Source organism: Lucilia sericata, unplaced genomic scaffold (genome assembly GCF_015586225.1).
Source record: "Lucilia sericata isolate MDLA Ls3-8-SP2 unplaced genomic scaffold, ASM1558622v1 Contig000018F_arrow, whole genome shotgun sequence".
NCBI lineage: Eukaryota > Metazoa > Arthropoda > Insecta > Diptera > Calliphoridae > Lucilia > Lucilia sericata.
In genome coordinates, this window is record NW_023994057.1 from 730916 (window position 1) to 745756 (window position 14841).

Consider the following 14841-nt stretch of genomic DNA (forward strand, 5'->3'; position numbering starts at 1 on the left):
TACTAAATGTCAAAGTAAACGGAAGAGTTGCCATATCTGTATAATTTTGATTAATTAAACATTTTCAAGTGTTCTTTTGATTTTGCGTTTGGTGTTTATTTTGAATGTCGAAAATTATTTAACATTATTTATTAAATAATAGTAAAATTTCCTTAAAAGTGATAGTTATCGACCCATTCAACTTAAACGGTAATTATACCCTACACCATGTTCCTTTAGAAGGAAAAAGACACGATGTCAATATATGCTTTACTTAATTATGTCTTTCATTTAATTTTCCTGTTTTAATATTTCATATTGATATTATTTTTTCCCTTCTTAATTATTTCTGTTTTCTTTTTTTATATGTTTCTTCTTTTTCTCTTTTATTTTTTTTTCTTGCTTATCATAAAGCGACATGGCCACACATCAAATTTGTTGACTCAAACGGCAAGTTTTTTGATTGTGTTAGTGAAAAAACCTCACATGTACCATGCCAGCAATTTTGTATTCGACTACGAGAAAAATTCACTTCTAGTTTACTTTTACAGACTGACTATAAGCTAACTACAATGTAATGCAGAGCTGTCCCGAAATTTTGTATTTGGCAACGTAAAGAACCGACTTTTAAATACTAACTACAAGCTAACTATAATGTAATGCAGAAGTGCCTCAAAATTATCTGGAGAGAATTAATTGTATTTCAACATGTTTTCTCTTGTTTCTCTATTATTATGATTTTATTTGTTGACTTTAGTAGACTGACTATAAACGAACAACAATGTAATGCAGAAATGTTCCAAAATTTGGTATTTATTAACGTAAACAACCGACTTTTAAAGACTAGCTACAAGCTAACTATCATATAATGCGGGAGTACCCCAAAATTATCTGGAGAGCATTTTGTTTCGACATGTTTTCTCATGTTTCTTTATTATTTGGAATTTTGTTTTACATTTTTGTCATTTTCTTCTATACGTTGTGAAATTAGAGTCAGTAAATTGGAAAAATTAATTATAAAAGGTTAAATATTTCAAAACTCGGTCCCTAAATTCTAAATTCTGCTGATTAATACTATAATATAATACATTAACAGTTAACATTACACATAACATTTTAAAATTTATTTTAGATTTGGATCAATGGGAATCATGGAAATAATGAACAAATCATTCATAATTTTATGGATACCGGTGTTATTATTAGTTCCCCTGCAGAAAACTGATGTCTATTAATTTTAACGAACTAATATCATAACTTGTATTAAAGCGAAATGTAATTTAGATAACTAGTAGTTAAATTTTAAATATATTTAATTAAAATATAATTAATTAATACAGTAGGGAATTCAAAAGAAAACTATTGCTTGACTTTTCTGCAACTAACTTTAAGTTAGTTAATAAAGAGTTACCTTTAAGCTAATTTTTTAGTAACTAACTTTAAGCTAGTTGAAAAGTCATGCAGAGTCGGACAATTGACTACTGCGTAGGACATCGCCATGTTAAAATAGTCAGTTGGCTATTGGATTAAAAATAATCCAAGAATCAACCATAACTAGTTGATGAAAAAGTCGGGTTTTAATGCATTTAAAGTTAGTTGAGTTGCTGGCAGGGTATATATGCGGTGAGTTTTTTACTAACCCATTAAAAAAACTTGCCGTTTGAGTCAACCAATTTATGTGTTGCCGAGGCGCTTAAAACGTTATAATTTTAAATAACTATACATATGTTGTTCTTTAGAACTATCACAAGTCGTAAAGTCGACTATCTTGTAAGAAAAGGTCGAATAATTGACTTTGTAAATAAAAGTCGAACAAAAGTTGGAAAATACCGAAAAGCAACCTAAGGTGTGTTTAGAGGTCTTAATTTAAACAGTGTTCTTTTAAGTTCGTATATGGACTTTGGAGAAGATAAATGAGGACTTAAATGGTTCTTGCTTGGATACAAGTCGCTCTCCTTTGGCAGTTAAAGATTTTGAAAGACAACTTAGTGCGTTTTTTAAAATAATTCTTTATGTTATTTCATCAATTTCTATATTTTATTGAATTTCATTTTAAAGATTATTGAGATATTCAACACCGGCTTACCTAAAAGCATCTTTTTTGTATCCCAAAATTTTTGATTGTACCATTACGTTCATATAAGTTAAAAATTGTTTCTGAATAGCCGACCTTCGGCCGGGAGCAATGATTATATCCTCAATGATTATATGTACATATGTACTTTTCCAGTATTTGGAATGTCATAATTCCGAAACCATGAACCGCCGACAAAAAAAATCTATACCTCAAACTTGGATAAACGCCAAACTATTGGAGTTTCAAAATGGAAATAAATCTATATATTAATTGTAAAGCATGCATATTAAAAGTAATCTGTTAAGGGGAGTGTGTGTAAATTTGTATGTAAATACTTTCAAGGATATTGAAGTTGATTTTCTGCCTCGTTAGTTCGACACACGATTTACAAAAACAGCTGAGTGAATTTAGTTTTCTTTCAGCAGTCAGTCGCAACAGGTCACACATTGGCGGAGAAGTGTGGGTGTTTCAGTTTCGTAATGGAGCAAAATAAAAACGTTACAAAGTTATGTTAGAAAGTGGTGTGTGTGGTGCATATTTTTATGATAACGAAAAACTACCCCTCTTCTGTATAATTCTATTATGTATTAATGTTTTATTGACAATTTACATACATTTTCGACATTTTTAATGATTTATTATTTGTTAAAAATGTTTTTACAATTAAATTAAATTCAATAGAAAACATTGGTCCTTAAAAGACAGCAATTTAATATTAATTTGGAAATTGTTACAAATCACAAGACTTTTGCTGGTTTTTTTGGTTAAAATATTAAATATGTGTTCGTAGGTGGTTGTGTGGGAGTGTTGACAAAAAGTGATTAACAAAAGTAAAGAATATTGTCCTTTTCAATGATGTTTACAACGGCAATGTTCTTATAATTGAAAACATCATCAACACTATAATGGTATTTATTTAAAAACTAATGTTTCCAATTATTGATCTTATTAAAATCTTATTAAAAGTTAATCATAATTATATAACAAATTCATTCGTTATTTGTAATACATACAATAAAATAAAGTAATTGACAATAAGAACTAAAAGTTGAAACAAATTAATTACGCGGTTAATAGAAAAAGGAAACAAGAAAGATACATATGTAGATACAAATACATACATATCGTGACCCTATATTCAAAAAGTGCGAACTCAATTTTGGGCAAAGTGAGTTTTTGATGCAAAAGGATTCCTCAATGCATGATCCACTTCTGGTATAAATTTGAAACCAAAAAGTAATTTTTGCACTTTTAACAAAAATTTTTGTTAATATGCTATCTCAAAGTTAAATTTTTATTGAAGAAAATAAGTGCTATCTTCCATACAAATTTTACAACATTTTTTTAAAACTTCAAATTTATTTAAAATTTATTTTGTATATTAACAAGATGAACATGCTGAACACAAAACAGGTGAAGATTAATAAGTTGAATGTATAGTTTTTAAGATATGATCATTTATATATTTGTATATAAAGCCAGTTTTAGACTTTAAATAATGTTTTTCCGAAAAATGTAAAGTTATTTCAGAAATCGTTTATAACACTAAGATCTATAATATTCTATGGTTCCAATTTAGAATTTTGATTAAAAAAAGTCTTTAAATGTGCAAACTATGGAGTATTATTCAAAAAATATTGGTACTTTTTATATTCAAAAACTTTCCATAATTTAAAATATTTGTACTGAGAATAAGGAATAGTAAACAAGCAGATATGACATGAGTTTTTCTACTTAAATGGTGTAAATGCATCTTATTGGACTTACTGGTTTGACTTATATCCCTTTAAAAAAAACATTTCATAAAATTATAAAATAACGTATATTATTAGAAGAAATGTTTGTTCTATTCTTTGAACAAAACATGCTAACTTAGAACAAATATTTGTTTTTTTGTCGACCAAAAAGTGCTATCTTAAATAAGTCGCTAAAATGTGCAAAATATTAAAATTTTTTCATAGGTAAGAATTAGTAAGGATGTTAAAAACGTATTATGGAAGAAATATTTGTAATATTTCACGAATTAAATAGTTTTTTTGCTTTCCTGAAAACTAGACTTTATTGATTTAGCACTTTTTGAATATAGGGTATCGAATATATTGATATCTTAGATGTAACGGCATTTTTGCTTATTTCGATAGACGGCATGGAAAAAAAATAATATTTGATATTTATATTGCTGTTATATTTGACTCACAAAAATTTTTAACAGATGTTAGTTATAACACAATAACACTTCTAGGCAATAATAACTACCGAATTTAGTTTAATTTAGTTGCGGATATTTACAAGCTTTTTTAAAAATGCATTTTCCAGGAACCTATGGAACTACGTTTTTTAATATAGTTGACAATTTGGACCACAAAAATTAAGTTTTTTATTGTTTATTTTGGTAACGGTATTTTAGCGGTAAAGGAAGTAGCGATGAAGAGGTTTTTTAGTGGTTACGGTGGCTAGGCGGTAACAGTAGCCAACCTTGATTTGTTTTGTGTATGTATTAAAATAAAGGACGATATTCTACATATTTAGAATTAATTCACCAAAATTGTAAATTCACCTTCAAATTTGTTAATGTTTAATTATAGTTCTTTGACTTTATGTTGCATTAAATTAATTCCCAAGAAAATTAATTCTTTATAAGTAATATTGATTTCTTATTTTTTTAATAATTCAAAATGAATGCGAATATGTAATTGGTCTTTCTTCGTTTTTGTAAAATATTTTCAATTTTAAATTCAAAAATCAAAATCCACATAAATACTTCCCTTTGAGGCGTACAAAAGAAATCTTTCCAGCATGACACTTCCTACATTTATTTAGTTAATTTTTTTTTTTCTTTTAAATAAGTAACCAATTTAAACATTAACATACATAACATAAGTAAGTAGACTTTTTGACAGTTGATTTATGTAGGTTTATAACTCAAACATCCTCTTTATCGATGCCATAGACACACATTCATATACAATTTAATTTCCGTTTTTGTTTAAAAGTCAATAACCTCTTTAGTTGTCTGCTGCTTATTGTTCATTGCTTCCAATTCAGTCTATGTCCGAATAAACTAACATATGTATGTACATTGTACCTACAAATAATCATATACATACACAGAAAAAAGTACCCAGCAAAAAAAGTGTGGAAAAAGATGTAGAATTTTCATCACAACTATTAACTCGAAGTGCTTCAAATTCAGGTGAAAAACCTATGAATTTTACATTAGCGTGTCATTGGAGGGATGTTGTTCATTTTTGACAACTTTTAACTACATCTAATCTTTAGAAGCTGTAAAAACCCGATATTTGTATGTCAAAAATGAACCACATTCTTTCAAGGAACGCTTAAGTAAATTTCATAGGTTTTTCATCAAAATTTGAAGTACTTCGAATATGATGTTTGTAGTGACTTTTCTACATCTCTTTCCTCATTTTTAACTGTATTTTCATTTGTAAGGATATGTTTGGTTTATAAAAGCGAAAAGTATGCAATCGCATTTTTAGATGCTATTAAGATGTCGTTTGTAAAGTATGACATCAATTATTTTTTGCTGGGTATGCATAAAATTAATAAATCGAATTCAATAAAAAAAATTTTCTGTGTAAACTTTGTAATTTTTTAAATATCTAGTTTTGTCGTCTGCATCACTGGTGCCTCAAACTACTATAAAGTAACGTTCATCGTTGGACAGGAAAATATCGCCAATTTGTGGCATTCATCATCATCATTATTATAACTCATACCATCAGTATATCATAATTACTAACATGTTATTGCCAAACAATATTGATTATGATTATTTAATGAAATTTCTGGCACTGGGAGATTCGGGTGTAGGAAAGACAAGTTTCCTTTATCAATATACAGATGGACAATTTCATTCGCAATTTATCTCAACAGTGGGCATTGATTTCCGGGAAAAAAGAGTGGTAAGTAAAAATTATGGAGAAAAAAATTTTCATTTCATTAAATATTATTTTAAAATTAGATCCTTATAATTTCAGTTGGTTTAATTGATCCAAAAATTCTATACTAGGGTTACAATAATTATGGTCATTGCAAAAATTGTTACTAACTTGTTATTATTCGTGATTCGATTATCCGGCAACATCAATTATCCGGGATGGAAAAATAATTTTTTTTTTTGCATCGACCTTATTTTATTTTGCATTGACTTAAATTTTCTTGCATGATTTAACCGTGATTACCTCTATTATCCGCGATTATAAGCAAAGTTATATTATTTTTTAACAATTTATGGAGTTAATTCAGTTATTATTTTCTTGTAACTAACATCGAAATGGAATTAAAATTTTGTTGTTGTTATTATAATGTAGACACATAATATTATTATCAATTATATAATTTTGAATAAATCAGTTAAAATAGAAAATATAGCACTTTGTATACAATGCCAAAAAAAGTTGCTTAGGTTTCGAACAATACTGTACATATTCATTTATTAATTAATAAAAATTTCTATTGAAAAACTAGCCAACATTGGCACTCAATTAACCGGGAAAATCTATTATACAGAATGGTTCCGGTCCCGACCATTACGGAAATCGTAGTCCCACTGTATTTTAATTTTTGTTGTTTTTATAAAAAGTACCTATGTAGATATATATATATATAAGTATATATATATATATATATATATATATATATATATATATATATATATATATATATATATATATATATATATATATATATATATATATATATATATATATATATATATCGAATGCTATGGAATGCAATTTGAAAATCCTAAATTTTGTTTTTTTTTTATTTGCTAGCTCTACACTTCCAGAGGTCGAAATCATCGCATACATTTGCAGCTGTGGGATACAGCGGGACAAGAGAGATTTAGATCCCTTACAACAGCATTTTATAGAGATGCCATGGGCTTTTTATTGATTTTCGATTTAACTAATGAAAAGTCTTTCTTAGAAATAACAAACTGGTTAGAACAACTTCGAATTCATGCATATTCCGAAGAACCGGATGTTGTTCTATGTGGGAACAAATGTGATCTGGATACATATCGCGTCGTATCTCGGGAGCAAGTGACTACATTTGCTGAACGTTACAATTTAACATATATCGAAACTAGTGCGAGTACGGGTTACAATATTCGTCAAGCTGTCGAATTACTCGTTGGTCGTGTAATGGATCGCATGGAGAATTCAGTAGAAAATTCCGAATTGACTCGTTTAATGACTCAAACCCGTTTAACAAGTTTTCAAACATTGAAATTAGCCCTCCAAAAAGACCAAGAAACTGCGAACGATGCTCGAAATGCGAACAATACTTGTGGTTGTTAAATACATAATATTAGTTAATGGTTTTTGAAATGTCTTCATGATTTCGTACATTCGAATATTTTTGAAACATTCGAAACTATAAAGACCTCAATATTTTTAATGTTGTACATATTTTATTACTGACACCAAAGAGCTGCTATTGCCCAATAATAAAAGACTGGAAAAAGATGAATGTCACGATGGTGTCAGGTATATACAAATGTATGTATATATTTGATCGGTACTCACCGATTGACACTTCAACAGATACAATAATTGTTTAATGTTAAGATTAATATTTATGCTGCTGTTTAATGCAATAATGTTATTTCATTGCAACGTGTTGTGGTTTTCCAATTTGGAAAAAATATATGTATATCAAATTAATGTTATAGCTGTTTTTATTCGAATTTATATCATTGCCTATAATTCTTATTACTTAAAAATGACAAAATGTTACCATAACGGTTCACATACATAATAAAAAATAACTTTTTAACAAATTGTTTATCATCACCTTGCCATTTCTTCAGTGCAAGGTAGAGTATTTAACACAAATTGTATGTATAATTTTATTTAAATAATTCGTAAGTGTTTTATGTATATTCGTTAAAATTATATAAAATTAAAAGATTTGTTTAAATAAAATATTTTTATTGTGTATTTTTTTATGTCTTCATTTATTACAACTGAACCCTTTAGGACATATATATGTAGTTATAAAAAGCTACTACAATAATAATTATAATATAAATAAATTTATGTATTATCTAAAAGAATTTACTATATACGATATAAACGTTGTCAATACTAAAATTGAGTATACGGGCATTTTAATTATAGCCAAATTGCGTTCCGTAATCCATTTATTGTAATAGCGGACGTCAGCATAAACTCCTACATACATATTTTGTTGGCAAAAAGTAAATTGTTATTTAAAATATACAAAGTTTTGTATAAATATGGAATAAGTAGATGTATATTTTTTACCTGGATATCCTGGCTGTGCACATCCTGATCCCCATGATACAATACCAATTAAGGTGTTATTGAATACTAATGGCCCGCCCGAGTCCCCTTGACACGAGTCGGTACCGCCTAAAATGTAACCTGCACATATCATGCCATCATATAAACCACTACTATATGAAATTGCACAAACACTTTTTGATATCGTTGATACGTTTGCAACACGTAATGTCGGCGACAAAGAGCCCTATAATATAGAATGTTGCATAGATGTTAAATATATAATCGGCATAGATCACTTGAAGTTCAAATTGAACCAACAAAAAGCACAAACATTTTTGTTTTATTATTCTGATACAACAACTTTAATAAAAACTGCACCAATACTGTTGTTTAACAAATTTTTTAATATACCCGGAAATCAAGAATTCCGGTAAATTAGTGATTAAAAAAAATATGTAATATATGTACATAAATTTTACGAATTATTCCCTTATCTTACCCGTTCCGTTTTACCCCATCCTGATACTTGACACGATACTCCCGCTGGTGTGGATGTATTTGCCAAGGCTATTGGAGCGATTGTTAGATGGGTTTTATTTTCCGGTAAGCCTGTTTTTAAAAACATTAAACCAATGTCATCGCGCATGGTATCCATACTGAATGTATTCATATATGCAATAGACTTGACATGCGAGACAATAGTGCCATTAACACGTTGATAACGATTCAAGGTACCCATAACAACAACAAATTCTCTCGCTTTACGGTAACGTTTTTTATCAGCACTACAAGAAACCATAAACAAAAGTTTAACACAAAAATATAGTACAACAATACATCCCAATAAACATCAATTCAAACCTGTAGAATATTTAAAAAATTTTTCGACAAAATAATATAATTGTCAAATTAAAGTTTAATTACACTGTAAGTATGTCAAAAAGACACAGAAAACGCCGAGACACCTAAACTTAATTTTGGGTCGTAGAATCTAGTGGCATACTCCGTTTTGAAAAGTTGGGTCAAAATCGGGAGATATTGCGTTTTAAAGTATCAACTTTTATGAGGTGATATTTTATTTTTCTAAATTTTGAAAAAGTTTTCACGCATAGACATACGAACTAATCATGAATAACTAAATATACATATATGCATAATAATTCAAATAGACTCTAGTTTCATGATTTATTTACTTTTATATGCGTGAGTTTTGTTTTTTAAATTTAAATAATCAAAAATCACCTCAGAAACAGTTTAAACTTTAAAATGAAATATCTTCCGATTTTGACCCAACTTTTTAAAACGGAGTATGTCACTAGATTCTACGACCGAAAATTAAGTTCACGTGTTTCGGCGTTTATCTGTCTTTTTGAAAGTTGAAATTTTACGTACAGTGTTATTAAACATAACAATTTCAAAACACGTTTAATAAAATATAATGTGTGAAATTTATAAATTTTTTAAAGTTTTGCTTCTATGATTTTTTTTTAATAAATTATTTTAATAAAATAGATGAATTAAAAATATGCAAAAAATAATGTATGAATGTTTTATTATCAGGTGATGTAAAAATACATATATAAATTTTGCAATAGTTTAACAAATTAGCATTACAAAATACAAAGAATGCTTGAAATTCGTTTAAAAATTTTTCAATTTCAAGCTAACACTTTTGATATGTACCTAAGATACCATAGAAAACAAAAATTTTCACAAAAGTATTAAATTAAAGCATTTATTGAAAAAATAAATATGTCTATATTTCCAAAAATTAATATCGAATTCATGTCCTATTTAATAATAATAGCAGAGATAAATATTTGATAAAATTTATCTTTCAAAAAATTTTGTAAAATCACTATGTAAAAGTCCTAGGTAGCAAAATAAAAAAAAAAAAAACAAGTAGGAAAGTATAGTAGGGCATATGATACCCATGACACCATGAGTATAGGTTAGTACTATGAATAGTAGGCCAGATGGTTTTTGCTTATTGGGATTCTATATAAACAAGGCAATACATACATATTTATAAATATTATTACAACAAACACTTCTATTTATTCACATTACTTACTCGTAAAGGCAGTGGGCGGCTGTTAAGACTTTATTGGGTCCCACAAGAGCACCTCCACATATGTGTCCATTGCCAAATGTATTATCGTAACGTTTCAGTCTTATGGAAACTTGAAATTTTGCATGTTCCGCAGTAGCTTCTGTCCCGTTAATAATTCTTGGTGAAGGTGGACCCGCTGACGAGGGTGTTACTATGAGACATACTATAGATATATAGAAAATAAATTGTTTAATTTTATCAATGATTCATTAACTTAGAATTTCAATTTTTTTATTAAACAAATGTTAATTCCGATAGTAAGAACAGATGAAAATGATTTCATGTGACAATATTTATGAAATTAAATGTTCTATGCATTTTTATTACACAAAAATGAAAAGAGGAAATTATAATTTGAATCTTATCAATAATTTTTCAATTCAGCAAATTTTAACGTTTATTAATGTCATGAATATTACGGTAGATAAGGTATAGATATGCAGGTACAGGAATTCCCTGTAATTGTTGACTAAAATATAACAATACATTCTATTATTAATTCTTGAATTATGTGAATTTTTGATTGATCGCAATGTATCATGAAAACACCGAAAAGTATTGTTCACTTGATATTAAATAATACTTGTACATACATACATATGTCAAAAACAAACATCCATTGAAGAAGAATACTACGTATGTATGTATATACTATTGCTTTTCTCTTACGTATGTACATATATCGTCACTTGAAATGCAAAAAGGAATACCAACAAAAAATTTGAAATTGATGTTAGGATATAATAATGGAAGAAAGATATATTTTTATAACAATAGTTTTAAATTTATTTAGATTTTTTTCTCTCCAGTAAAATATTGAAAAAGTATTGTTGCGCCCTTTTGCATTTCAGGTGACGATATGCAACATAGTATTTTTTTATATTTTTATCGCAATATTCAGAATTATACATTAAGTTAAATTAATTTTTTCTTGTTCACTAAATTTTCACATACTTGTAACAATTAAATTGAAGATTTTTAAAAAACTTTTTAAAATTCTCAACATATTATGTATATTTTGAAACATTTACTGTAATTAATAACTTTATAACTCCCAATTTTTCAAGTGTTTTTCTCATTAACAACGTTTCTTTCTGACGAATACCTTTTAACTGAAAACAAAGTTATTACATTGAACTTTAACAAGAAACTGTTGATATTGATGCATGAGTATATTGATAAATCAAAAACTAATCAATTTCAAAACATGCTGAATGAGCGAAATGAAACGTAATTTATTGACAAAGTATTCATAAAGTGATAAAAGGAAATCTTATCATTATTTTGCTGAAAACGTAATATAAAAAATCATAAAAATAATGTAGTAAGAGAGTTAAACAATTCATATATTAAAAATGCATTTTTGTTTTATTTATATTAAAAATTGTATTTATATTTTGTTTATAATTTTATAATAATAAAAATGTATAAAAATATTCGAGAGGGACCTGTGTAATTGGACGGCAAATCTTCGATTAATATTAAGAATGAATTACAATACAACGATATGTACTTGAACAAATTAAAGTATTAATAAAAATATGTATATGTACTTAAATATTAACTACCATTCTAAGGCACTTTTTGAGTCAAATTTAAAATGAAAAAAGTATTAAATGAGCAAATATTTTAACAAAAATATTAATGTTTTAAAGTAAATGGACGGTATTAAAGACATCCGAGGGATTCGAATTTCTTTTTAAAATTAAATATTTTTATATAAAAGTGTAAAATAATGGAATGTTTCTCGTGTTTAAACTTCAATAAGAAAACTTTATATGTAACCATGTAAACTTCTTGACTGACTCTGATGGTGTCTGGGTGGTTGATAGCCCGGTTCTTGCATTTCCATTTGCATGACCAAATTCTTCTGTTCACCTCGCATCTCATATGCCTCACGAGACTCACGATGTAGTATTAAGGCAGCTAATCCCAATAAAATAAAAGTTACAACGGCTAAAGCATAGGACCATCCCAAAACGTTAAATTTAGGATACATTAACCAATCGCGTCGATAGGCACAGCCTCCGAATATACATACAGCCAAAAACATAAACAGAGCTTAAAAAGTGGAAGAAAACAAAACATAAATATAACAATGTAAAATAAAAAAAACATTTTAACTTACAAGAAATCGCAGTGCACAAGTATGAAATTCGAACGAGCAACCATTCATATTGCAATACTGCTTTTAATGGCAATCGAATAATAGTTAAGGCCAAAATGACCAAAACAATAAAAATCAGTATAAATGATAAAGTAACAAAGGCCTGAACAGACATCAACCAACCCGGCAAAAGCCATTCTCGTATAACATAATACTCCTGCAATTAAAAATAAAAATTAAGACATGATTAAGGAATAAATAATATGAAATCAAATTATTTATTATACCCCATGAATTTCCTCTATAGCTCGAAAACAACTAATGACATGCAAAAATATTCTTTCGTCTGTTTCGAAATAACGGTAATGAAACCATCTCTTATATTTATTTGTTTATTTATTTGTGAATCCAAGCAAATAGCACTTTATTAATCCTTCCGTGAGCAATGTAAACTCCAATAGAGTAACCCATATTTGCAAAGCTGGAGTCTGATGGTCTTTAAGAGTGGTAGTTTTCCAAAGATGAATATTATCTGTTTCCAATTTCAAGAATGGATTCTTATCCTCTAGAGCATTAATACTTGTCTTTTTTATTAGATGATAGTTTCTACTATTATAATACTCGTGTTGTAAATATCTTCAAGAAAATTTGATTAAAAACACAATAGAAATCATAAATTTGCTGTTATTTCATTGCGTTGCATTTTGTGCTCCCGGAAAATGTTAATTTTTTCCAGCAAGTATAAAATATTTCATTTTGTGTAATAGAAATTGGAACGAAGTGTTGCTTATTTGGAAACTCTAAGTTAAGAGAGTAAACAACAAATAGAAAAGATGGAATTGTTACCGTTATTTGGAAGCAGACATTTTTTGTACTGTATGTATGTTGCTCAATTTAGATCACTACCAATGTTGCCATATATTTTTTGAAGAAGAATTTTGCGTGAACTTGTCTTAGTACGGTGAACCAATGTACAAAATGTCTACAATAACGTATGTGCATTGCTTCCCTAAGTTCTAATCTAAGAAATTAAAAGTCATCTGTACCGGTCAATGTTTACAGTTTTTAGGAATATCTCCCATATTAATGGTATAAAATATTATTTTATTAATGGTAAAAAAGAGTTTTTTATATTCAAACTTATTTATTGAATAAATAAAATAAAAAATTTAAAATTTGTATAAATTTTCAAAACCTTTTTTTATTGGAATAAAACTTAAAAACTTTTTTGAATTTCAAAAAAGGGAAAACTTGATATATGATAACACCGATCACTACCCATTTAAAACGAATGATGAATACATGGAATCGCGCCAGTATTCACATTATTTTGTGGTATATACACACATGACTGAAATAATACCGCGAAAATCTCAAAATAATGCATTATTATTATTATGCCATTATTTTTTAGCATGTTTTCATCCAAAAAAATTTGATAATATAGAAAATAACACAATATATGGATATTGAACTTGTAGCCCTGCCTTTATCAATATCTTTATTATTCATTTAGGAATACAAGGAGTAAATTTTAATAAATAACATGTGGCGATTCCAATTAACGATATACATATGTATGTACGTATAATATAAAGTCGGGTGTAAGCGACTAGGTAATATATTTTTATTTTATGTATACGGATTTATTTTAAATGGGAGAAGACTAAATGAAACTTACATGACTGAAAACATTATGACATCCTGTAAATTTGCGCTGAAACTGATAATTGGGGTAAACAAAATCCTTAAAGCAATATTGCCATAGTCCCATGTTTTTAAAGCTGCTACGGGTTTCCTCATAAGACTCAATCCAATAGGGAGAACAGAAAGACATCATCATAAAGAAATAAGCCACAAATGTAATAATAGCTCCAAACACGACACCGTCTATTACAAAATCAAAAAAGTAAATTAAATATAATTTATGTTAAATGTTAAAGAATTCTCATTATGTTGCTAGAGTAGGTGTCGTCACACTTCAATTGTTTCCAATTACTTTTTAATTTTTAAAACTTACTTGTTGCACGTGGATAATCGTTCTTTTCTGTTCCATTCTCTGTTGTGTCCGTCGACGGCTGCTTTCGAAAATTATGCATTTTATCCAATCTTTTATTGCAATATCAAATTTTATAAAAATTTTCACAAAATTAAAATAAGTTGGAAATAATACAATAAACAGCGTCGAGAAATGTCAAGCAAGAAAACAACACCCTAAACAGAGACCTGTGCCGACAAATAAATATTAACGACGGCGGTGGTTTACACTAAAAGTTATATCATTGGGTTA

General features: G+C 27.8%; 3 protein-coding genes across 7 annotated transcripts; 1 reads left to right on the top strand and 2 right to left on the bottom strand.

Annotated features, from left to right (window-relative positions):
• The first annotated feature begins 8 nt into the window (after positions 1–8).
• On the top strand, positions 9–8022 carry LOC119606958 (ras-related protein Rab-27A). Of its 5 annotated transcripts, none has more exons than XM_037960646.1 (4): positions 2478–2577; positions 2738–2964; positions 5681–5979; positions 6853–8022. In XM_037960646.1, exons 3-4 carry the CDS (start codon positions 5818–5820, stop codon positions 7378–7380), a joined length of 690 nt encoding a protein of 229 aa, XP_037816574.1. In that variant the 5' UTR covers positions 2478–2577; positions 2738–2964; positions 5681–5817; the 3' UTR covers positions 7381–8022. The 5 variants fall into 5 exon arrangements, with proteins under 5 accessions (XP_037816595.1, XP_037816565.1, XP_037816574.1 ...); XM_037960653.1 differs by having other exon boundaries at positions 2481–2577; positions 2847–2964; XM_037960667.1 differs by lacking the exons at positions 2478–2577; positions 2738–2964 and adding an exon at positions 9–189.
• Positions 8021–11579, bottom strand: LOC119606930 (trypsin alpha-3). The gene is made up of 5 exons (XM_037960604.1): positions 11399–11579; positions 10406–10607; positions 8831–9116; positions 8350–8575; positions 8021–8256 (listed from the first exon to the last, which is right to left on the bottom strand). The coding sequence occupies exons 1-5, from the start codon at positions 11469–11471 to the stop codon at positions 8126–8128; spliced, it is 918 nt and encodes a 305-aa protein (XP_037816532.1). The 5' UTR covers positions 11472–11579; the 3' UTR covers positions 8021–8125.
• Positions 11580–11823: 244 nt separating this feature from the next.
• On the bottom strand, positions 11824–14650 carry LOC119606949. The gene is made up of 4 exons (XM_037960626.1): positions 14572–14650; positions 14233–14441; positions 12573–12768; positions 11824–12505 (listed from the first exon to the last, which is right to left on the bottom strand). Exons 1-4 carry the CDS (start codon positions 14648–14650, stop codon positions 12219–12221), a joined length of 771 nt encoding a protein of 256 aa, XP_037816554.1. The 3' UTR covers positions 11824–12218.
• Positions 14651–14841: the final 191 nt, after the last annotated feature.

Bases quoted from the DNA above. Each gene is read 5' to 3' on its own strand.
- LOC119606958 (XM_037960667.1), top strand. From the start codon at position 5,818: ATGTTATTGCCAAACAATATTGATTATGATTATTTAATGAAATTTCTG. The intron at 5,980-6,852 runs GTAAGTAAAAAT...TTTATTTGCTAG, and splicing joins ATTTCCGGGAAAAAAGAGTG to CTCTACACTTCCAGAGGTCG.
- LOC119606930 (XM_037960604.1), bottom strand. From the start codon at position 11,471: ATGTTTCAAAATATACATAATATGTTGAGAATTTTAAAAAGTTTTTTA. The intron at 8,576-8,830 runs GTAAGATAAGGG...TCTATATTATAG, and splicing joins GATGGGGTAAAACGGAACGG to GGCTCTTTGTCGCCGACATT. The intron at 8,257-8,349 runs GTAAAAAATATA...ATATGTATGTAG, and splicing joins TGCACAGCCAGGATATCCAG to GAGTTTATGCTGACGTCCGC.
- LOC119606949 (XM_037960626.1), bottom strand. From the start codon at position 14,650: ATGCATAATTTTCGAAAGCAGCCGTCGACGGACACAACAGAGAATGGA. The intron at 14,442-14,571 runs GTAAGTTTTAAA...ATTTTGTAATAG, and splicing joins CGATTATCCACGTGCAACAA to ACGGTGTCGTGTTTGGAGCT. The intron at 12,506-12,572 runs GTAAGTTAAAAT...CCACTTTTTAAG, and splicing joins CTTGTGCACTGCGATTTCTT to CTCTGTTTATGTTTTTGGCT.